Below are 26,427 nucleotides of genomic sequence, written 5' to 3' on the forward strand. Positions count from 1 at the left end.
AATTAAACTGGGAGTTCCAATCAAGTCAGGAATGGCTGATCAAGTACATAAAAGTCTTTCCAAGTTTCTCTGTAACCATCCCATATATCATGATATCACTGATGAAGTGAGCAAGACCAGGTCATAAAGACTTTGAAAGAGTTAACAAGTATGATCAATATAATGACTAATTGCAATTCCAAAGGGCTCATGATGAAACATGCTATATATATCTACAGATAAAGAGGTAATAGATTCAAGAATGCAGATTAGAACTTTTTTCTTTTTTTTTTTTTTTTTTTTTTTGGAGGGGGAGGGAGAAGGGAGGAATTGGAGAGACATTGCCAACATGGGAATTTGTTTTGTTTGACATGTTGGGGGAAGGAAGAGAAAGGATGAAGGGAGAGAATTCAGATCTGAAAAAAAAAAAAAAATTTAAGACGCTATACAACTTTTCATGCTTTGATATAAGATGAAAAACATTTAAGGACAGAAATATTTCCACCTAAATGTTCTTGACAGGCAAAGAAAAATGAAGAAAATGTAAAAAAGAACCTCCTAATGTTCATGCTAATTTGATCAAGTAGTAATAAATATCCCATCATCTCAAGATATTTACCCTTTGTACTATGAACACAAAACATAAAAAAACCCAACATATTTCACACTTACCTTCCCTGGTTTACTATTACTGAATTTCCCCGACATGGGAAGTTTTCAATATAGCCATCACTACAATTGAATTTTGTCCAATCAGGGTCACAGACAGCTAAGAAGTGGGGTCGAAGTCTGCCTATGGAATACTTGGCAATGTCTGTCAGGGACTGGCTAGCAGCTGCCCCAAACATAAATGTCCCAATGGCTTTGTAAATAGTGGCTATGTAGTTATTCCTGACAAAGGAATTTGAATGCAAGAGATTGTAGTAAACAGACAGGGCTTCTCCAAGAATCATCTGAAAAAGAGAGACAAAAAATAAATGTTTAAAAAAAAAGAATCAGTAATTAATGAAGTGAAAATTGATAAAATCATGACATAAAGTAGTGTTCAAAAATATATACTACCACTGACATACTAATTTAAACTATGAAACTATGTGAAAATCATTTTCATTTCTGTTGGATGCTGGTCAAGAAATTACAGCTGAGACCATTCAAATCCTTTCTTTTTGTTGGTGCACAGTATTACAGTGCCTAGCACAAAGAAGGCTCTTAATAAATACTTATTGCCTTGTCCTTCTTGTACTTCTATTTTCAGATAAACATGGATCTAAAAGGTATATTGGTGTCCTTTAGATGGAAGTCCTCATTTTTCAAAGATTGCAAATTTTCCCATACTAAACCATTAAAGACCCAATAGGAATGCCTTGTGTGTAAAGTATATTTTATTCCAAGTCACATTTTCATTTATCCTTGACCTTTCTCTCAAAGAGAAATATCTGCTTTTGCCAAAAGAGTGGAAATTTGAAGAACTTTAGAATCTGAAGTAAAGGAACAGGGACTGAATACTGTTGCCAAAGGTACAAAGAGCATTTATTTAGCTGATGGGGCCTCTCAATTCCTCCTTTCCAGGAGATCTTTAAGCCAGACTTCCTTTAGGAAGTCTTATTAAAACAGTCACTAAAAACCTGCTTAGTTGTTTTTTCCCCCTCCTCAAAAAAACAGGCATTTCAAGTACCTGTAATGTGATTTCAAGTAATCTTTCTTGCCGCCACCCCCTCAACTTTTGGCAAAAATTCAGATAAATCTTCCCATAAATCCAACAAGTGTGTGAACTTTCCTAGATGTGTAATACTTGATGAAAATGACAATTTTTCTAATAATAATAATAAGAGCTTCAAGAGGATATGCAATAGATGGGAATAAGGCACCTGAACCAACAAATGCATCTTTACTAGAAAGTCTGATGAATTTTCAATCAGAGAATCTTGGCTCAAAACTCCTGATTTTGATACTTAAGTTTGTGTGATAAAAAATCATTTCCCTCTTCTATAAAAAGAGGAATTTGGACTACATGATTTTGAGATTCTGAAATCTAATATTTTAATGATCTCAAAATCACATACACACAAAAAAGCCTTCCAATATGCTTAGAAATACAAAGAATAATGAATGGCTATTTAAAAAGAGAGAGAGAAAAGAAAAAGGGTTTACTAAAAAATAAACTATTCTCTGACACATGAAAAAATATATACTCAGAATCAATGTAAAACCAATAATGTTTCATGTTTGTCTTTATCATATGGTTTTAACAGCTGAAAGGGAATGGAATATGCCGAGGGTACGAAAATTTCAGGAGGTAAGCCATTTAAAAAAAATTTTAAATCACACTGAAATTCAAATTCCCTTTTTGTAGAGTAGGGCTATGTGATGTGATTTAGAGGTAAAAAGAAGGCCCCCTCCCAACACTTGCCAATGTCCATCCCCAGACAAATCAATTATGCCTGAGATTCTAGAATTAGATATTCATTTCTTTAAGTAGACTATGAGACTCTAAAGGACTGGATCTTAAGCCTTGTATACCCCCCTCAAATGTAGTGCCCCCAGGAGACTCAATAAACTGGAGTATGAGAAATGAGAATGGAGAGAACCCTGAAGTCTCTAGGAAGGGACCTAAGAAGGTGGGGATCCACTGAAGGGAGGGATGCTTGATTCTTTAATCTTCCCAAGTGTTTATCTCTTGTAAAAGGTTCTATTTAACAAATGCCCTTTAAGCCAGGCCTGGTTTCCTTCTTTCCTTATTCACTGACCCTCAAAGTAGGTAATAATACGAGGCACATTACCGTCTCCAGATACTAAGGTAACCAATATTAGGATGACTCACTGAGACCTACCCCAGTAAGAGCTACCACTGGGACTATTGCCTCAAGTTAAGATCACACTTCCTTAACCTTAGACTTCTCCTGTCCATTCAGCATCCTTCCATATCTCCATTTACCAAATTTCACTGTATTATCTGCCACTGGATACCACCTCACTCCCATGTTAGCTTACAACCCACTAGATTCACTTCAGGCCCTACCAAGACCATGACCAGTCATCTACAATAAAACTGTGCATTCCACATTCCCTAACTTCTCAGGTCCGTCGCTAGAATCTGGCTCACAATTTGCTTGTACCAAATGGATAAAGGCCAGCACCCTTCACTATTCCCTGACTCCCTTAACTATCCATAATGTGGGTCCATACTGTTCACTACCCTGGAATTGCCAAGTCTAAAAAATCTAAAGGCAATTATCATTTTTCTTTCCTCTCTGCTATATAATGACCATAACCCACTCCCCTTAAAATTCTCTCCTTTCATTTCCAGGATACTACGTTATCCTCCTTTTGCTCCAACTTCTAATACAAAATTCTGTCACTGGCTTTTCTTATGTCTTCTATACTTACTTGTGAGTTTTCCCCAAGATTCAGTCTTTGCCCTATAACTCGCCTTTCTCTTTACTACTGCCTTCAGTGGCAACTAGGGGGTAAAGGAAAAACTTCCTAAATGCCTTTCCTCCTCTTCATTTCTCACCAGTTCCTCTGCTTGGTGTTAAGTCTAGTTCTAGGTTTCCTCTAGTTCTCCCCATCTTATAGCTTCCTTTTGTGTATAACCTTCCCTCATTAGATTGTAAACTTCTTGGAGGCAGGAACTGGTCTGTCTTTTTATTTTTAAGTAACACTGCTTGCCACAGTGTCTGATACATAACTTTTCTCAAGGAGGAGGAAAGTGGAGGAAGGGAGAGAATTTGGATGCTTTATTTGAATTTACTTGACAATAATAAAATAATGAATTATTTTTAAAAGAATGTTAAAAATTTATCTTTACATGTAATTGGAGAAAATAAAATACTATTTTCTCAGACTAATACTCCTAATTTTTAAAAAAAATATATAAAAATATGTAAGAAATATTAATTACCCAATAAATACTCAGTATTTATTGAAGAGTGATTGAATCCAGTCTTTTAATTATCTACAAGAGGAACCATTCCCCAAACTGCATTTCCTTGGTGATTTCTCCTCCAAGCTCTAGTCTTACACTGATAACAACCTCCTAAATAATTCCACTTGGAAGCTGCATAGTAACTTCAAACACTATATATCTAAAACTAAATCCATTTATCCCTTAAAATTAGCTTCTGAATGGCTACACTGTTTCTGTTTAAAGTATGTTGTTCCCTCAACATTTAGGAGTTATTTTTGATTGTGTGTCATTAGCATGGTGCCAAACCTGAACCATTTTTTCTTTGCAATATCCCTCCCCATCCTGTTCACTACTGCCAACCCCTCCCCAATTTTAAAAGTTGATCACCTAAAACGCATAATATTGCAATGAACACCTTGTTATAACAACTACTTGCTTACTGCAATAACCTCCATCTTGAAACTGATGTTTTAACAAGTGATTCTGTGAGTTAACTCAGTTTTGAGAACTGTGGTCAATACTATTAAACTAAATGAAGAAACATTCAAAGTCAAAGAAACATGTTATGCCCTAGAACATTATCTCAGTTTGAACCATACTAAACTGTGCTGCTCAACTAAAGAAAGCAAAAAAAAAAAGGCAAGTAGGAATGTAAATGAGAATGATTGTGGTAAATAAATACCACTTTAAAAAAGGATACAGGACAACACTAATATAATAAAGCTTTGCAACTACAGAGCTACTTGAGCAAATAGGCAAGCGCCAATTATACTGATGTAGTGAAAAGTATGGAAGACCTAGTTTCTAGTCTTGGTTCTACCATTAACTTTATTTACAACTGTAATCATCTACAAATCTTTGAGTTCTCTTCTATTAAATTCATTCAGCACATTACTACCAAATTAATTTTCCTAAAATACTGCTCTGATTACATTATCTTCCTATAGGTCACAAAACGTCATTAAAAGTTTCCCAGAAAAGAAGGTTCAAATTGCTTATGCTCTGGAACATAGAATTCATTATGACAGTCTGAACTAATTTAATATTGATGATAAGTTGTGAAGCATCAAAAAAAACTTCAAACTTCTCTGTCCACCAAAATCCTTACAATAATAATTGCCAGTACCATTCATCTGATAATTATGCTTGCATCACTACCATGAATGAATCTTTTCTTATTACAGAATTTTAACATAATTTAGATTGTCATCTTCTAAATTAGACTAGAAGATTCCTGAGTGCAGGGTTCATGTATTTTCTGAATTCTCCATCTGCCTTGTATGAAATAAATACAAATAAATATCTATTTAGCTTTTCTAAAGAAAGTCTGTAAAAATTTGAATTAACTGAATTTTTAAAACAAGAAATTCGGTTTTATTACTGTTCAAACATAAAAAGCAACTGAAACTAAGCTAATTATGTAATATCTGGTAAAAGTTCAGTTTTAACAAACTAGAACACTATTTCCCCAAACTAATTTGGCTACAGGACATTTTGAAGTCTAAAATATGTTGACAATATTTATAATTGCTGGTGATTCATTTAAGAAACTTAGAGGTTTAAAATAATAAAATGGATTAGGAAAATTTTTGAGCAAAAGAAAAAAACCAATTTTTATGTTCAAATGTCACACAAATATTTTTGAAATCTACATAATCACGTATAAAGGGAAAATGTAATAGCATCTAAATTTCCTATCCATGTGGAATAGAACACCAGATTCTGTAGAATACATATATTTTTGAAAAGACTAGGTCAATTTGAAATTAGTACATCAATGAATTATCCTAAACATTTTTGGTTCTGCAATTACACTATCTATAAACAAATGGGGACTTTTACACTCCATTAAAAACTCATTCTCATAGGTCATAGAACTACCTTTCTAATAACTGGCTTTCCTAATAACTAGTTTTCCTACAGAGCACAAGGATTAATATTAGCATATCCCTTGTTCAAGTCATGACAAATTTTTGATCAAATGCAGTACAATTCACTGAGAATTGCTTTCATCAATGACTCATAGATCTGTTCCCAAAAAAAATCTCTATTTAAGTAGTTAGTATTTTCTCAGAATAATACTCCTAATTTTAAAAAAATAAATATAAAAATATGTAAGAAATATTAATTACTTTCATATTTTAATAATCAACCCAAGAGGGCAAAGATTGTTAAACTAAGTAGATTCACTGATTTCCAAACCAGAGTAAAAAAGGAAAAAAACCAACTTGATTTCTTGAAGAAAACATCTTCATAAAAGAAAGTCAATCACTAACATAACTATACAATTATGTAACAATTTTATGTGGATGAGTATGTACTAAAGTATCTGGTTACCAACCATAAGATTTAAAAATACTTTTTAACAAAATTAATAATTAGGAGGTAGTGCACTGGGCTAAAAAAAAAAATGTCCATTCTAGCCAAACCATACTTAAAATAGTTTCTCACATTAGGGATTTATATCTGCATTGTTTTTAGTATTACAATAAATCAAAGAAGGGATAAGTTATTTATATATGTAATGTTTTCTTTAGATGACATGTTAAATAACACCAATTTTTCAGCCAATTATGAATCCAAAACATAAGCAAAGAAATGTTCTTCACCCCCCCCCCCCCAAAAAAAAACCCTATGCTACTATTTTATATAGTACTGTGATACCTGTATATAGACTATTCACTAGAGGAAAAAAATCTTTTCCTTTTCTACAAATAATACCAGATGAATCAGGAGTTAATTTGTGGTCTTCTTTACATAACCACTTAAAAAAAAATTTATTTGTTTGTTTGTTTGTTTTAGTTATGCACAGAATTGTAGCTTCTCTTATGGTATTATCTGAAAATACTTTGAAGGAAATATGTTCTTTACAGGGGTCAATGAAAGATTCCTGAGTTAGCAATTTTCCCTCACTCTTCCTAATTTCTGAGGAAAAGCTTCAAGGTTAGGACTGGTTTAATAAAGCAAAGGAACTCCCATGTACATGTAGTTGCAGTTTTCCAACTATAAAATTATTATAAAGCAATATCCTCGATCCTAAATATTCTAGAAGTATGCTGTGTATTTTTGTATATTTTATTTTAAATCAGACCAGACAATGTCAAAGAACTCAGGACTGGAAAGGAGATCTTGGAAGCCCCGTAATCTAATTCTGCTCTCCAACATGACAAAAAAAAATTCATCCCAGTCTTCACTGGAAGATTTCTATTGAGGGGAAACTCATTACTTTCCAAAGCAGAGTAACACTTTTGCTGAAACTGTCATTTAAAAAAACAAAACAAAACATCAATAGGTTGTTATATTTCTAAAATCAGAGATATTTGAAAAATATGAATTAACACACAATCATAATAGTATTTGATCATTCTTTTATACCTATTTTTACTATAGTAGATATAAAATCTACTTTAGTATAGTTTTTATAGTAGAGAAAAATTCAAAGACTAGTTGTACTACATATCTTAAGTCTGCAAGGCAGCACAGTACAGTGGGACGAGCATAGTCTGGAGTGAAAAAGGCCTGAGATCAAATCCCACCTTAGATTAGGCAACTTTAGGCAAGGCAAGGCAAGTATTCTGTTTGTCTCAGTTTCCTTATCTACAAAAGTACAACAGCAGAACCAGCCTCTTGAGATATGATATGGAATATATTTGTAAAGAGCTTACATAGAGTATAGCATGTGGCAGGCCATATAAATGATAATAATAAGCTTATCATCTCCAAATGCTTCTGAGGGATATAATAAATAAATTTGCTTCTGAGGTTTACTCATATTTACAAATGAGACATAAATAATCCAAAAATGACATACTTTAAGAAAAGTAGATTTAACTTACAACGATTATACTGAATGGAATGATTATTCCACCTAATAATTGATAAGATATGGTGTCTTCTTTGTAAGGGTACTTGATGGATTCATCATTACAGAATACTCCTCGCTGGAAGGGGCTATGCCTTGAAGTAAGAATTGCAAAAGGCAATCCAGCTATCAAAAGGAATAAATAAAAAAAAAAAAAAACCATTAAAAGGAAAAGTTAAAACTGATAGTGATTATTATTCCATGAATATACTAAAAAGTATATGCCATAAAGACAAAGAAGAAATTACACATAAAAAAAGCAAGCATGCAACAGCAGAGTCAGAAAGTTATTTGTTCAGGGTATTCAGGGGGGTCTCTTTCCTACCAGAAAGAAGGCTCAGTGTGCAACAACTTCCTTTCTCTCTTTGTTCCTGGACCGGACAAACCAAATAAATTTCAGAATCTTTCTGTCCCTGGATGACAGCTGTGTAAATGGGAGGAGTTCTGTACTGCTTCCCAGTTGGTCACTAGTCAGCCAGCCAAGAAATGGTCCTCACTTCAGGAGCAAAACTTTCTTAGGATCTTTCCAAAGTTCCCATAGAGAGAACAAAGAAAAAGGGGAAAAAATTGACAGTCCCTATAGAAGACACATCCACAATTCCCATAAAATATCAGTTACTGGCTAAGGTATCAGAAATCCAACTGGTTTTCCCTTTCTTCTTTTATTTCTCAGCTTTTAGAACACCTGCACTAAAAATTTTTTAAAGTTCCCAATCAGTATTTTAAAAAGAAGGCTGCAGATGAGTCCCAAACTAGTTGCTAATGGGAACCATATTTCATTGAGGCTAAACTGTATCTCATTTTAAATTTAATACAAAGCATTTTACCTACCTTACTTGGTTGGTTTGACTATATGGAAAAAGCCTGAATTTTTTAAAGAAAAGCAACATGGAAATCAGTAAAGAGATTAAAAAACAAAACAAAACAATATTTCTTTCAAAAATACAATATTCATTTCCAGAGTAACGGATCTCCATGCCTTTTATCTTGTTTTATTCTTCCTAGAAATGCCTTTTAAGTTTCTTTCTTACTTAGCTAAACTGTCCAGACACTGCACAAATAATTATATCTTACATTAACTGACCAATAAAATAGATACAATTTAGCAGAGATCCTCAGTAATAATTAAATATCCATGCAGTTCAAGACTTTTCTAATTATCTCTGCATAAAACCCTCCCTGTAAACCAATCTTTATACAAGGTACTCTTTCCTTGCTACTCTTCTACATTACCGATTATGCTTCAATAAAGTGAAGGGAAAGAGAAAGGGTCCCCCTTTCTCTGAAGCAACAACCCTGAGTTCTCTCTACCCCAGGCCAATCCCTGGTCCTGTTCTGGAAATCCTGTTGACATTCTTTATTGGACAATAACAGATTTAGCATACAAAGGACCTTAGAAGCTATTTAATCCAATGCCTAAATTTTACAAATAAGAAAAATAAACCCTAAGGAGGACAAGGAGCTTGTCCAAGGCCACAAAAGTAGTCATCAGTATTGAGCTGAGACCAATCTGCCCCGGAAAGTCTGAGGTTGTATTTACTCAAAATACAGTTTATCAATACATCAAGACCGGACTGCAAGGAAGCACAAGCCACACTCATCTCTGCCCCCTTTATATGACTTTACTCATTATCACCGCTTCCCCTCAGACCCCTACAGAGGCAGCAGACCAAAACCTTTGAGAACATGATGCTCCCAGGACCCCCCATTGTGTTTTTCTCCCAGCCCTGACCATTTGTGAGGAGAGGAGGGGCCCATCAGCTGGTAGTCAACTGCCACCAATCAGCTCAGCACACATATTTCTGCCTTGTCCCCTCAGAGACAATCAATGGCAATTGTTTTGGGGGGTGCTAAAGCCTCAGTTACATTAAGACCCAAAAAAGAAAGTGGCCAACCCAAACATCTTGGCACTGTCAGATGGCTCAACATCAAAAATGGATCTGATTTTATCATTCAAATTATCACTCTCATCTGCATTACTCTTGTACTATGAACCATGGAACCTATCCATCTAACTAAGGAAAAACAGAGGAAGTCATTCAAGAGAAAATGGATACATGTTTGCTCAATTCTAAAATATTAAAATTTTTATTATATGATTAAAAAGTCCTATAAACATTACCTTAAATTGTTTTGAAGCATCATCATATTGGAAGAGAAAGGGGAACCACAGACCAGTTTAAACATTTCTCTTCCCAAATTAGAAATGGATATTAGATTAATGATATATTAAATAAAACTTCCCAGTGAACTATTGCCTAAACAAACTATTACAGTGAAGATTCAATGGTAACCCCAACGCACAGTGACTAGAAGAATGAGTATGTATGCTCCTGTAAAGAAAAAAGGACGTTAAAAGGATTTCAGAAAGTGGGGAGAAGATAAATAGCGAGTTTGAATTGAATTTCAGACATCTACAGGACATTATTAGACTGTAAACACTGTGGCTTAATACAGTGCTTTGCACTATTTATAGGTTTATTCGTTAACTAACTGATATCCAAGCTTGAAATCTGTAATAGGTAGTTAGAGATGCATGACTGGAGTGAATCGAAAAAAGCCTGAAACACATCACAGATTTGTAATGAGTCACCCATAGATGCTAATAAAGTCATGAGAAATGTTAAAAGTGGAAGGAGGGGAGAGAAAGGAGATAGAACAAAGTCTTGATAGTGATAATGACAGCACAAGTACCCATTTCAGTTGAAAACCAGTTCAATAGAAGCAGGATATTACCAATGAAAATGACAGCTGGAAAGCAGATATGTTTAATGAGCTTTTTCTATAATTTTCCTTGCATTTAGGATATTTTAATGTTTGTAATAGGAGAAACATTGGCATGTTTTTCTCCCATTATTAAGGGAAGTTGATCTTTTTTACTCTAAAATAATTTTTGTTTATTTTTAAAAAGATCCATTTTGTAATAAGATGACTTTGGCCTAACTAGATCCATCTGGGGGAAAATAGATTTTGATTCTTTTACCCATAATGAAACAATAAAAAAAAGATTGTCACCTCCTTCACACACAAAGATGACAAGAGCCAGTCTTCCTTCTGGTAATGGTGGTAGGTTAGGGCTGATCCATCCACACCCAATTGCCCATTTTACCTTGTGATCTGTGGCACATATTTGGCAACAGCTGACCAAGGGTAAAGCCAAGGGCAAGCCCTCGCAGGATCATAGGAATAAAGTCTAATCATCAGTTCTGACAGGACTGGCTGCTTCCATTCCACCTTCGCTGTTCCAAATCAGCTTTTAGAGCTGCTTCTGCTCACAAGGATTACCAATTCCAGAATTAAAAGTCTCCTCATACATAAGCCCTGCCAAAATTCACATTCTCAGGAGCCACAAGTGCCAATGACTGACAGCTGACAATTCTCTAGCAGCACAAAAGGAGATTTTCCGATACAATATAATAAGCAGGAGAGAAGAGATGGATATAGGGCTGATTGGGAAGAATAACAGCCTTTTTCTTCAGCTGTTTTTCAGTCCTTTCTGACTCATTACTCTCTTTGGTTTTTCTTGTTAATGATACTGATGTGTTCAGGATTTCCTTCTCCAGCTCATTTCACTGATTAGGAAACTGAGGCAAACCCGGTTAAGTGACTTGCCCCTGGTCACACAAGTAGGCAGTGTCTGAGGCCAGATTTGAAGTCAGAAAGATGAATTTTCCTGACTTTAGGCCCAGCACTACTGTGCCACTTAGCTGCCCAGGAATGACAATATGTAAGCCTTAATTGAAGTTATCAAGGATCGTACTCAAGGATTTATAATTGACCTAACAATAAAAGAATGAATTCATATAGCAATATCCTCTCACACAGACAAATGACTAAAAGCTAAGTGGAGGAGGCCAGACAATAAAATGCAATTAGTGCTTAGATTTATTGGGCAAACAATTGCTTAGTGAGGAAGGAAGAGAAGGCCCAAAAGGGTTCTTCCTTGTAAGAATATTTCTAAAAATTCTTCCTAAAATTTCTAGAATCTCTGACCCTCAAAATGTTGCCAAACAAAACTGTCTATCTAGATGGAGACTGTCCCTTAGGAAATTTGAAAAACAATGATTTTATCATAGATGGTTCAATCATATCAGTATGACAAAAGTTACTTCTCCAATATTTTAAAAGATGTATTTTCATCAGCATTCATATTCCCTCAGTACCACAGTAAAACATTCTCCCTCCAAACTTTAATATATAATCTTCAGAAAACAGCAGCCACGCTTCCTTATTAGAAGCATCTGTAAACTCAAAAGAGTAGACCCAGAGTAGGCCTTTGAAAAGTCCAGAGGCACCTCTACATCACATTGTAACATTATTCCAATCCTTTAGTGAGGTGACAAAAAAATTAGACCAAAAAATAGTAAAGACACTGCTCATCATCCTCTATACAAAACTAAGAAATAATGTATTTCAAGTAAATATACTAATGATCTCATCATTTGATTACAGCAGATCTCTACCTAATTATTGTATCTTCACATAAACAGTAAAATAGAATAGCACAGGTCTCAGCACCTCTATTCAAATCCAGTGATATGAACTTAAGAAAAAAAAAATTTAAATAACAGTAAAAATCTTTTCAAGAATTCACTACTAAATATTTAAAATAAATGATCTCAAAGCTGAAGTAAGAGATAGTAATTTTCCAACTTTCTCCCAAGAAGTTTTTAGTAGCTAAATTTAGTAGCTAAAAAAAATTCTTGGGTAATGCCCTAAAAGAGTTTTAACATTGAAGATGTTTACAAAGAAGTGAGAGGGTTTTTAACATACCAAGTTTTATCTACTCAAATTGATATGATTTTATAAAGTCTTAAAAGATGAGTCAATTGTTTACTTTATCTAAGCATTGACTTTAGTTTGAAAAAATCTTCTCCTATCTCTCAAGTTTTGCAAAAATTAAAAATGGCATGTTGTCCAGTTTAATTTTATTTCATGGTGTCCTGTTATTTATCTTTGAAAGGATCATGATGTGCTTACTTAGAAAATCTTTCTCAGTAATGTTACATTTATAAATGAGGTATGTTCTGCCTTAGTTCATGTTAGCTATTTTTAAAAACTGTAATCTGTTCCCACACCAATGAATGACAAAGTGCATTATTCAAAGCAAAGGATTTTTAAATGCTGTGACATAACCAGGTTATTCCACTCTAGTACAAATAATTATATCTTTAGATGTGGTAATAATACTGCTATACCTAAATTACTGTCTCCATTCTTCAAACTAAACCTGTGGTCTAACTTGTTGCATCTATACCAAAATCTGATCATTCTCAATGAGTTTGAATTATTGTAGTTGTAAAAACTGAATGCTTTACTAATAAATTCTTTAAAAATTGATGAATCTATCACTTAAGTAAACATTTCCCAAATACCTTCTGACTTCCTTAGATTTTCTCAACAAGGATCAGCTAAAGTTCCTACCTTTAATGAGAAACTTCCCCCAGTCCTCTTTAATGCTATTATTTTGTTTTTGCACATGTTGTCTCTTCCATTAGCCCGTGAGCTCCTCCAGGGCAGGAGCTGCCTTTTATCTCTCTTTATATAGCTAGAGCTTAGCATAATACCAGGCACATAGCAGATGTTTAATAAATGCTCCCAATCTCTCTCTCAGTCTCTAGGAAAAGAAAGTATAAAAACAAAAAACTTCCCATTAAGCATGCCCATCAAGCACCATTTTTTCTTTTACTTAGTTAAATATAAAATGAGCCAAAAAACAAACAAAACACCATCATGAACTCCTCTCTGAACAATAACTCTCCAACACAATTAATGAAAACCAATGGTTGTTTCCTGACCACTGTTTCTAAATTGAGAAATTGAGGTTTCCAAGCAACATGATTTTACCCCCAGTATATTTATATGGAAATGACAATTAATCAATAGGATCAGTATTCTTCCCAGGTTTCTAGAAAATTATCACATATATTTTGGGAGGGAAAAGGGAAAAGGATTGTTCCCTTTTTTCCTCCAAGTATTGAGTCTTGCAAATAGTTCAGTGTTTATGATTGTTTCTTAAACCTCGTGCTGACCCAACTTGAAGATTGGGGGCAGCTAGGTGGCGTAGTCATAGAGCACCAGCCCTGCACTCTGGAGACCAGAGTTCAAATCTATTCTCAGATACTTAACACTTCCTAGCTATGTGACCCTGGACAAGTCACTTAACCCCAATTGCCTCAGCAAAAGAAAAAAAAAGAAAGAAAGAAATCATCTTTAATTGAGATAGTGTCGATTACGGTTTTCTCACTCCCATCTAGGAATGGTGAGTGGAAGTTCACAGAGAAAAAGGAAAATTCTTCATTAGGAAAGAGAGATTCAAGCTAACCTTGAGCCCCTAGCATGTCCCTGGAGAACCAATTTGATAATTTAGTTCTGTTAGTCTCGCAAATAATCTAGTTCTGTTAGATTCACACTGTTTTAACCTCAAGATCTACAAACTTATTAGCCATTTACCATGCCCAGTCACGGAGTAATTCTAAATGTCAACAAACAGAAGGAACTCAACTATTGGAATAAGTTGAAAATGAAAGCAATGCTTGTGTTAGGTGTCTTCTGAATAACCAAAGAACAATGAATTCTATCTATTCATATAATTCATATAATTAAAAATACATTCAGAAGAAAATGGAAGCTTGGTGGGTGCTGGGTGTGTTCTCCAAGTTTCAAAACAGTGACTCATATTCTTTTTAAATTACAGAAACCAACATAATCTAGTAATTTCAATTTGTGTGTTTTAAATCACATCTCCAGCACATGAAATGACTAACATTTTAATTGAAGAATTTTCTAAATGTTTTCTACAATAATAGGTTAGTTTACTATACAACAATTTTTATGTTGTACAAAGTATTACAGCAATCCAAACACTTAAAAAAAATTCTTTTCAAAAAATTTTCATAGTAATTAAATAAGCTATTTTTCAGTGAATAATAGGATGAAAAGATATAAGATATTATATGGATATAATAGCAACAAAGGACCTTAGCAGTTATCAAGTCTAATCATCTTATTTTACAGAAATGGAAAGGCCAGATTAATATTAGTATCTTTCTACTTAGCTAATTATTAAGTCTCAAGGTATTTGCCCATTTCATAACTCCCAGTATTTTCATGGGCCTCCATGCATGGAATTCTTGCCCCATCTTTAGTCCTTGGTTTCCCCCACTCCCTTCAAATTCCACCTAAAAACAAAGTCTTTCCTGATTCCCTTAATGCTAATAACTTCCCTCTGAGGTCATCTTCCATTTATCCTATATCTTCTGTGTACATTGCTGTTTGCACAGTAATTCCCCCATTAGAATATGATCTCAAGAAGACTGTTTTCTGCCTTTCTATATGTCACCAGAATAATACATAGAAGGTTTGATAACTAAGGCCATATAAGAAAATAAGTGAGAGAGGTGGAATATGAACCCTGATTCTTTCTCTCCAAAACCCTGTGCGCAGTCTATTGTACCAATCAATCTTCTTCCCCAAAGAAGACTAGCAATAATATGAATCATACAAAATTATACCCATCATTTGGCCTTGGGAATTCATCCTACATTTACTTATGAGATCCTGCCAATTAAAAGATTCTTTCATTGTAACTTATTTTTGAAGGAGACTTACTTTCCCATATTTTAGTAAGTTGAGATGAATTTATATTCTTTGTGTTACAAAAGGAGTAAGCATACACATTGGAAGGGCAAGGGATCTAGCTTAGTTCTATCTTATATGTATGTGCACATATACAATAGAAAATTATGGGTCAGCATTTCACACACATTCCAACTTAAGTTGGAAAGGGTCTCAAAAATCAGCTACTGTAGATCCAACCAAAAATCCTCAAGAAATGGTCATCCAACCTTCAATTAAAGATTTCCAGTAAGAGAAAAATCCATCACCTCCTAGGCCACTCCTTTCCCTTGATGGAGAGCTAATGCCAAATGTTTGGAGGCTAGCCAAACTATATTCATAATTATTTCTTAAAGTTTACTTTTATTTATGGGTTTCAATAATCATAACCCAAATACATTCCTGATATATATTTTTGAAGCCACAAGGCAAGGTGAGGATGCAAAAAAAAAAAGTGCCAATGCTCTGATTATTTCTGTCCTTATTTTTAGTAAATAAAATAAAGCTGCAAAGAGCATTTCATCTACTAATCTATGATTTGAAACAAAACAGATGAATCAAAATCAATTCATTTTCAGTGAAAATTAAGTCAGACAACCTATAAACACAAAGGCACCCAGAACTAGCAAATTATGAAGGATAGTAAACAAATGAAGGATAATGAATACATACCAAAATTAGAAATAGTTGAGAACTATGTATTTTAATTGTACTTAAATGTGTAAGTGCCTAATACTTGCATGGCATTGTACTAAATCAGAGATACAAATACAAGAAAATGAAAAAATTCCCTCTCTTCGGGAATCTTGAATTTAAATTCTGCTTGACCTTTTAATTTTTTAATTAATGAATGAATTTAAATTAATAGGTCACTCTGAAATTAAAAAGAGGTGTACACATCTTTACTAATTTAATCTTTCTTTCATACCTATAATGCAATAAGAGCATCTCAATTCTTTCCATTCCTCTCAGCATTCTGCTGAACTGAGTGAGGTGCTATCTGTTGAAACTGCTATTGTTGAGCAGCGGATGGCTCAATGGACAGAGCATCAGCCCTCGAGTGAGGAGGACCCGAGTTCAAATTCAGAAACTTAATACTTATTAGCTATGTGACCATTTAATCCCAATAAGTAAATAAAAGAAAAAGAAACTGTTCATTGTCAATAGGCAATCATAGCAGACTCATAACAGCCTATAACATCATCAAATGATTAACAGGATACTTTCAGAAAAACCTGATGCAGAGTAAAGAAAACAGAACTAGAACACAGTTAAGAGCAATATTGATGGCATGGCTATTCCCAGCAATATAAGATCCAAAACAATTTTGAAGGACCTATGACAAAAAAATGCTATTTCCAAAGAAAGAACAGATCATTTCTATTTTACTTTATTTTTCTTTTTTTCTATGTTTTTTAATACCTTAATATGAAAATGTTTTACATGACTGTACATGTATAACTTTTATCAAACTGCTTTCTTTCTCAATTAGGGGCAAGGGAAGGGGGCGAGAATTTGAAATTCAAAAGTGTAAAAAAACTAAAGGTTAAAATTTAAAATAAAAAATTATTTTTACATGTAATTGGGGAAACTCATACTCTTTGTCTTTACCCACAGCCAAAAGATTTTTCCATAAGAGGAAGAAAGAGGTGGGGAGGTAGAGAAATGGAGAAAGAATATTCAATATTTCTTTATCTAATTTTAAAGCACTTTTTTCATCCTTTTCCCCCCCTTTTCTCTCCATGAAAAAGGCACAAATTATCTGAAAAAAATCCTATGCCAAGGATCATAAGATCTAAAGCTAGAAAGGCTGTTCTCCCCTAAATTAGAAGAAAATATTTTCCAATTTGTTCAGAAGTATGGAATGTGACCTAAGGCAAATGGCTAGAACACTAGACCTGGACTCACAAAGAATTAGGTCTCATAAAGAATTGAGTTGAAATCCAGCCTCAGACATTGACTTAGCTTCACTGTGTGACCTATGGGCCAGCCTCTTTTGCCTCAGTTTCCTCAATCATACAAGGAGAAAGATAATGGCACCTACCTCCTAAGGTTGTTGTGAAGATCAGATGAAATAATAATTGTCAGGCACTTAGCACAGCTAAGATGTTACATGTTAGATGCTATATAAATGTTACTGTTGTTTCTACTACTATTTCCAAAATCCAGTTAGCACATTGTCCCCACAGGAGACACTTAAATCACCACTCTTTAAGCTTCAGTCTCCCCGTCTGGAAAAGGTCTCCCTGACTAATGTAAAACTCAAATGAGATACTATTAGGTGCTTTATAACCATAAAGCATTGTAGACATTTGAGATGTTGTTACTCTTCACTTTTTTTAAAATGAGATCCAGATGTAATTATTATATTCCAACAAAGTTGCTGCTAATTAAGCTTCTTTTTGTCAGATTGCCTCTTATAATAGTTTCAGTTCTGCTTCAAATAAATCTCTTAAGAATAGGTAGATTTTAGAAAAATCTGGGAATTTTTACGTGAACTAATTCTCAGTGAAATGAGCAGTACTAGGAGAATATTGTACACAATTATAGCAACACTGTCTAGTGATCAATTTTGATAGAGTTTGTTCTCAGCAATACTATACACATCAAGAGAAAGAACTGAATACAGAATGAAGTATATTATATTCACTTTTTTCCTTTATCATAGTGGTTCTCTTTATTGTGATAATTTTTTCACAACATAACTAAAAGTTAAGGTCACCACTTAAAACACCTTCAGAATGGATTTTCATTGTGTTCACATTTAAAGGACTAATTCCCTATTATTCCTTGTAAGAACTAAGGACCAAAGTGGTTTTGTAAAATGTTGTCAGCTAAAATATAAGAGAATTCAACTGCCCATTTTATTTTGTATTAAAAGTAATCCAGTAAAGATCCTTTCTGATGTACATGTATATAGCATGTGGGTGTAAAAATACAAAATCTTGTCAAAAATATATAGGAGTAACAATGTTTTGTCACCAAAATTAAGGGTTTTATGCCCCAAACTGGGTCATACCAATTTCTGCATGGGATTGCCATGATCTATTCTTATTTTATAAGGAAGGGGAAAATTTTTTTAAAAAAGATTTCCTTTATCACGTGAAACACTTTTTTTTCTTTCCTAGGTACTGTTTAATTGGCTTGGTGAAAATCATGCTAGTATTTATTATTTTGAATCAAATAACGAGTTTTTGAGGCAAGAGACCTTAGAAATAATTCAGCCTAAATCTCCTCATTTTAAAATTGAGGAAATTAAGGTAAGTGACAATTAATTAAAAGCTAAGTAACAATTAGTGTCACACAATTAATTAAGTAAAAAAGCAAGAACAAAAAAAGTTCAAGCAAGCTCTGAGTCCATACTTAGAATATTCTACCTTCTTGTGTCTTTGGTTATCTTTTGAATCTCAGATAATATGCCACTTTCTAAAGACTTTTCTGATTCCCCTTCATCTTAATGCCTTCTTGCAGAGATTGACTCAAGCCATACATCTTATTTGTATACAGTTTGCATGATGTCATCCCCATTTAACTGTCAGCTTCGTAAGAGCATGGATAGTTTTCTACCTTTAATGAGAAACTTCCCCCAGTCCTCTTTAATGCTGTGACAATGCCTAGCACATAGGAGTTTAAAACACTTAAGAACTGAAGCAATATAATCTTAAAATAAGGTATTATAATCATTAGTTATTTATAAGAAACCACAAATCCCACTATGAGTAATACCTTATGGTAGTCAGTTAAAATAAACACTGAAAAAGTTGAAGAGGACAAAGATAAATAATGGCTTCTAATATTTTTACTGACACGTTCCTTCAATTTTTAAATATCACATTATCCCCATTTTTCCAAAACTGCATCTCTGAAAGATTCATGGTGTCAATAATACTGGACAAGGAACCTCTACAAATATGAATCCATAACCTAAAAAACAATTTAGTAATGATGACCCAGAAAATAAACATTATAGAAGCCCTCAGTAGAATATTAGAAGATTAACAATACGCATAAAGGGAAAACAACTTCTGATTTCAATTTTAAAGATTGAAATAAATGTGATAGGAGGCTTAAGAAAGAATATAATAGATATGCATGTATGTGGGGGTAAATTGACTGAGTACTGGAAGGTTTAGAAACAAAGCCTTTGTTCAAACTAGAATACCCAAAAGGCAAGTGCTATATAAGGAATCAAAACCCTTTCCCAGAATGATGAGTTACATTTTAAAGCCATGCCTTTGTGCCATTTTGCAATAGGAAAATGTGTATCTGTTGCTTAAGTAACATGTACAAGGTCATGTGTAATAATAGTTCAGCTCAGAAAGTTTCACACCTTTTGTTCTCAGTATTTAGAATGCAACAATCAGTTACTTATGCAAAAGATTAGTAGTTGAGTGATCATCTAAAAAGTCAGCTCCAGCCACAGCCACCCAGACCACTCAGACCACCCTTTCTGTCTGCTGGAAGGTGACAAAAGAAATCTAACTAATAAGTGGCAGAGGCACAATGGGAATCCAGGTCTTCGAACTCCCAAATGCAAAAATCTTTAACAAGAAGCAAGTTCAGAGAGAAAAAATAATGCTGTCAGTACCACCACGACCCACTCCTCTCTCAGCCAACCAAGACACATGCACCCAACCCAGATATTCCCCCATTTGTGGCACCAAAGCTCCAAACCAGGAACTGAAAATATAGATAAAAACACAACATAGTATTTTTAATAATGTTAAGTAGCAGCCACCAAGGCTAGGTCCCTGGACTCTCACTTTTGATATTCTTTTTCACTTGTCTCCTTATCTTCATGATACCCAGAGTACTCCATGAACTCTACCATCCTCTCAAGCATGCTTTGTTCCAAAATTATCTCTCATTTTCCTCCACAAATAAAAGTCCCATTCTCTCAGTAAGGATGTTAACCAGTAAAGCAATCTGATTAAAAGAAATTTCCAGTGAGATTAAATGACTAAACCTTATGTATTTCAGTCTATCAATCAGACAAATGGAAGGGAAATAAGTATAAAGGAAGCTTCTGTATTGTCTCTCCTTTAATCCTATCCCTTACTTCTAGAGATAGTATCAGTCATATGGCACTCCACTCATGAAAATTGGCATCAATCTAAACAATATTTATGTTTTGTGCTGACTTGTTTTTAGTGAGGAACAGATAATTAAGACATCAAAAGGCAAATTTCAATCGCCCCAAACAATAGTCACCTCTCAGCTGCCTTGTTACTATAGAATCTTGACCTTAAATCAGTTTCTTTCTCAAATCAGTGAAAAATATACTATAAATATGTTCTTTTCAGACCAACAGCTCTCTACTTCCAACAGGTCTCTATACCTTCATACAAACACTTAAATGTAATGTCATTTAATGTATTTAAGAGAAAAATCCCAGGGGGGAAAAGGGCAAACAGCAACAAAACAAGCAGAAAAAGGGAGGCCTGAGGGATTTTGCTACAATAGAACATCAAATGATTTTCCTGTAAACTGGCTGGTGAGAGAAGCTATTTGTGGCTCCAAAGGACAGCTGAGGAGATTTACACATTGCCCCTCCCAGGAGGCTATTTTGGCCTCACTCAGATTCCCAATTACTGAATAAGGTAGTAATCAAAATTCACTGGACAGTAGAACGCTTTGAGATGCTTGCATCACTTAATCCCCATTTTGTTTTATCATGAGGAGCAAGGGAATTTGAATTTCTAGTTCTATACTTCTTTCATAAATGGTTTACTCTGCACAGAAGTTCTAAGACAGCATTTTTATGAACACTTTTTAGAAGTGAATTTACCTTAACTCTGGGGGATAATTTTTTTTCCCCCATTTTCATTTCAGGTTCCTAACTGAAATGTGTCTTTAGGCCAAAACAACTAGCACAATATTATAAAACAGCAATTTATCTTTAAAATGTTTAACTTCTAAAGGCCCAGTACTAAAACTTATTACCATCAAAAAATTACTTGTAAATTAACCCTTAAATCTTCTCATTTAGGCAGCCAGGAAAACTTAAGTAACATTACAAACAAAAATGGGATAGTAATGTTCCTCTATAGGAGACATCAGTGTCCAGTAAATACACCCACATAAATATTGTAAATCACAGAACTGAATTATAAGACTTGTCCTATGAAAATAAAGTTACATTTTATCTAATTATAAATGGCTACAATAAACATGATTCACCAAAAGAAAATAACTTATTAATAAAAAGCATTTACATTTTCAGGATTTAAAGTTTCATCTAATTATTTGCAAATTAAAAGTTAATTTACTATGAATTAGATTAATTCCTTCACCTCTCCCCACTCCCACAATTCTACATGCTTTCCCTGGGAAGACAAAATGACAATGAAAATAAATATAAGAATGATGGGGCAATTATATACTTGCTCCACTTAGTCAAGTAATACCATTCCAGGAGCTAATTATGCTTATATTCACTTGGCCAAGTAAATACTCATCTTGCAGCAATTTCCAGTGATTTTACATAGCAAAAAGTTTCATCATTTTCGCAGAAGACACTTCCAATATGTTTTTTAGTAGCAAACAACATTCAAGAAGAGCAACACTGTGGGAAGATTAACACAGTTTCTTTAATACATACAGCCTCCTCCACTCATTTTCAAAATACCACTAAAGATGATGAAAAAAATATCCTTCCTCCCCTATACTTCATTTTCACTTTTAAGTTATGTCCATTGACAATGGAAAAGTCTTAACTCAAACTAAGGCTATAGTGATCAAATTGACCATTCAGTCAGGACAGAGAAAGAATGTTACAGAGCCAAAATATTCAGAAATTGTCTCTCTCTGTGGAAACAAAAAAGAGATCTTTTTTTTTTTTTAAAGAAAATTACAATATGCTGATCTTATTAGGCTTCATAAAATGTTATTCACATTGTCACTGCAGGATCCAGTTAGTTATTGGATGGCAAGAGCAACATAGAAGGAAAAGTACTGGTTGAAATCAGAAGATGAGTCTTCTTTCTATCTCACTTAATAGTATGACCCTAGAGAACTTTAATGAGCCTCACTCACAGATTTTCTCAGCTATAATATGAGAGTGCTACAATTTAAAATGCTGAAGTTTAAGAGGAAAGTGCTAATAAAATGCAAAATGCCCGAAGTTGGGGTTGTTTTGTTTTGAAGGGGATTTTTTATTCCAAGACACACCTGATGAGTTTTTATTCAAAGAGCACAAAAAGCTATTTTTCAAACCTTATAGTGTTGTCAAGGAAAAGCAAGAGGAGAGACAACACATGAAGGCCACTGATTTACTGAGGCAGAATTTAGCAAATGAGACAACCAAATCATCTTGTTTCCAGTGAGGCACGCCTTATTTGCCATAGGGTGTAACTAGCTAACCTCATCAGAGGCATTCTATAACATGCCCTAATACTAATAACTTGTTTAACACTAAAGACTCCTTTTAAACAGTTGATTTCATGAGCAGATATTTTTCCAATGAGTCAGTTGAAAAAAACATAGCAAAAGGGAAAAATCAGCAGAATCCAGAAAAAATAGCTCATGTAAAACTAAATGAGTTACAATTTTGATTATCAGCAATGTTTTATCAATGAATGACTTTTGCTTCTTTATAAATCTGCTTTTAAATGTTATCAAAATATTTAAACCCTCTCCATCCAAAGTTCTAATACAATAGATACATTTATGTGTGCAGTTTAATTTTTTAAAAGTAGATAATTTTAATTGAATTTTCACTCTTTAAAAGTTGCTGAACTAATCCAGTTTTTAAAGGATGCCAATAATAAAAAATCATTAATCTTGACAATTCAATTTCAAGAGATGCACTAAGCAACATGTGCCTTGAAGACACCTCCAAAGAATAAATTTTTATAGTAATGAACTTCAAAATTTATTGTACTTTCAAAATCTCAATTCGAATTTTCTCATTTTAAAAAGGAAATGGAAGTCCAGATAAAGATTAGATTCAAACTCAGATCCTAGGAGTCCTCTTCTTGCTACTAAATATGAAAGGGGCCAAAACCAATTAAAAGGGGGCTGGACAGCTTACAAAAAGTATAAGAAAATAGACAACCCTCTTTTCTGTCATCATATTTTTTACAACAATCATTTTTATTGAAGTTTTTTAAATTTTCAAATATATATACAAAGATAATTTTTTAACAATGACCCTTGAAAAATCTTGTATTCCAATTTTTCCCCCTTTCCCGCTACTCCATCCCCTAGATATCATCACATTCTTAACCACTTCCCATTACAACCATTAGTTTGCTCTCTAATATGGGAAGTCAAAACTGATATATGTTTTATAAACAATATGCAGAATAATTCTTTTAATATTTATTCATAAACCAAACCTTTTTATAAGCCCACACTTTCCTTTTTCCTTGGTATATGCAATATGTATAATGTAGCAATGAATCGTGATGTATTTTCCTATATATTATACTCCAAATGTATTCAAAAATCATTTCTAGATACATAAATGTCTAAATCTTTTTTTCTGCCAATGGCCATTTGGATATTTATAGCATCATTCATAGGCCATACAAAATTATCAACAATTCAAGCAGTGGGAAGTGGGTGTACTTAACTTTCAGTTTATTGAACGCTGTAGCCTTAGCAAGTGATTTCAGGCGTCTTACAGACTAGACCTCCACCCTAGATCTAAATGATAACTTCTACTATTTTTTCTCTTAACATCTGAAAAGGATGATAAATTTTGATAGAATTTCCTCCAAAGAAGCAAGAATAAGAGAATTGTGTGTGAATACCCAAGAATAGGAAACATATTCTTTGAAATATGAATTATCAGCTATTTAGCATACAAAATTCTTACACCAACATGCATTTGCTAGATCTCAAAAATAAAATCAGTGTCTAAACAAAATAAGTGTACTAAACCCTATCCAATAAATAAATACAACAGTCAAGCTAAAGATTAAGACATCTTTTAAAAACAGACTAAACAGAAAACATTTTCCAAGTTGGGCTTAGGAAATTCACTGCTGACACCGATTTCTTTTTCTTAAAACAATCCACAAAGTATAAATTTTGACTCCAAAATCTCAAAAGAATATCTATAATAAAGGAAACAATCATATATCAAAGGTTTTCATTAAAGAATATGTTGTTTTATATTAACATAAGAAGGAGCTGATAAAACTTCAGAGACCATGCTTTGGAAGGAAGGAGAAATACCTAATATCTTTTAATTAATTATAAAAATATAAATAATTATAAATATAATAAAATAATTGTAAAAGTTCAAAACAAACCAGTTAATATTTATTAAATGTCTAACAGGTTTACGAGGCAAATGTGGGGAACATAAAGAATAATATACTATAACCACATCCTGGGAAATTAAAAGTTTGTCTATCTTTTATAATATTTACACTTTTCGTCTTTAGATAATTTTTGTTACTGAGATGCTTTATGCAAAAGCATCTATATCACAGAGATAATTTTCATTTGTAAAATTAAGCTAAAATATATCAAATGAAGATATCTTCAAATAACAGTCTGTAGATAATATATGCATGAAAAAAGAGAAAACAATGATTCTTTGTTCAATTTTCAATAAGTAAGTGCGGGAATATAGTGGCAGTCCTTCATTAAAAGAAGGACAAGTCATATAAAAAGTATTCTAAATCACTATTAAAATGCTAATTAAGACAACTCTGAAGTACCACTGCATAACTCTCAGATTGGTTAAGAGGACAGGCAAAGATAGTAATAAATGTTGGAAGCTATGGGAAAACTGGGACACTAATACATTGCTGAAGGAATTATGACCTGATCCAAACATTCTGGAGAACAATTTGGAACTATGCCCAAATGGCCATCAAACTGTGATCAAACCTTTGATCCAAATGTGTCTCTACTGGACCTGTATCCCAAAGAGATGATAAAAAAAGGGAAAAGGACCCACATGAGTAAAAATGTTTATAGCAGCCCTTTTTGTAGTGGTAAGGAATTAGAAACTAAGTAGATGCCTATCAGTTGGAAAATGACTGAATAAGATGGAAGATGAATGTTATGGAATGTTATTGTTCTATAAGAAAAGATCAGCAGGATGAGTTCAGAGAGGCCTGGAGAGACTTACATGAACTGATGCTAAGTGAAGTGAACATTGTACATAGCAACAGCAAGATTATGTGATGATAAACTCTCATGGATGTAGCTATTTTCAACTATTAGGTGATTCAAGCCAATTCCAATAGACTTGTAATGAAGAGAGCCATTTGCATCCAGAGAGAAGACTGTGGGAAGTGAATGTGGATCACCACATAGTATTTTTACCTTTTTTTGTTGTTTGCTTGCTTTTTGTTTTCTCTTTCTTTTTCCTTTCTAATCTGATTTTTCTTGTGTAGCATTATTATGGAAATATGTATAGAAGAATTGCACATGTTTAACATATATTGGATTACTTGCTGTCTAGAGGAGGTGTTAGGGAAGGGAAGGAGAAATAATTTGGAACACAAGGGTAAATGTTGAAAACTATGCTTATATTCTGAAAATAAAAAACTAAAAAAATTTTTTTTAATTTTCTAAAAAAAAAAAGGACAAGTTTTAGTTACTTAACAAGATCAAAGATCAAACTTTTCTGCAAACTAGACAGGTGAGGCCTAGAGGACAGTGGGTCTATTTACATTCTATCTACTGAATAGATTGGGATGTTACATGCATTCTCAAATTAAAAGCACTTTTTTTCTCAATCCCAACAAACTAGCGGGTTTTTAGGACAAGTGTCAGGCAAAAATAGAATCATAGAAACTTAGAAACTACATATTAACATTTTATTTGTTCTTCTGAATTTTTATTTATTTTGCCAAATATTTCCCAAGTATATTTTAATCTTGTTGGACCACAACTTTGGTTCAAGGAATTGTATTGTTACTGAATTTTTTTCTAATACTTATGTTGAAAAATCACATCAAAAATAATTAGTCTCAAGACTCTCCAACTAAAATCTGTTATCTTTAGTATGTCTGTATTCATCAGACCTCCATTCCCTTATCTTTCAGAGAAGGAATTTGGATGAGATGATCTTGAAAGTTCCTTTCTAGCTCTAATA

At 33.5% G+C, this 26,427-nt stretch overlaps 1 protein-coding gene across 2 annotated transcripts in view; it reads right to left on the reverse strand.

Annotated features, from left to right (window-relative positions):
* PLPP1 (phospholipid phosphatase 1) overlaps window positions 1–26,427 on the reverse strand; it is a 115,291-nt gene that overhangs the window by 38,637 nt on the left and 50,227 nt on the right. The window contains exons 2-3 of one of the 2 annotated variants that reach the window (XM_051990781.1): window positions 7,723–7,874; window positions 652–932 (exon numbers count right to left, since the gene is read on the reverse strand). In XM_051990781.1, coding sequence (XP_051846741.1) covers window positions 652–932; window positions 7,723–7,874 — 433 coding nt within the window. The remainder of the gene's footprint in view (window positions 1–651; window positions 933–7,722; window positions 7,875–26,427) is intronic. The other variant, XM_051990774.1, reaches the window with a different exon arrangement.

This window comes from Antechinus flavipes, chromosome 1, assembly GCF_016432865.1.
Source record: "Antechinus flavipes isolate AdamAnt ecotype Samford, QLD, Australia chromosome 1, AdamAnt_v2, whole genome shotgun sequence".
Taxonomy (NCBI): domain Eukaryota; kingdom Metazoa; phylum Chordata; class Mammalia; order Dasyuromorphia; family Dasyuridae; genus Antechinus; species Antechinus flavipes.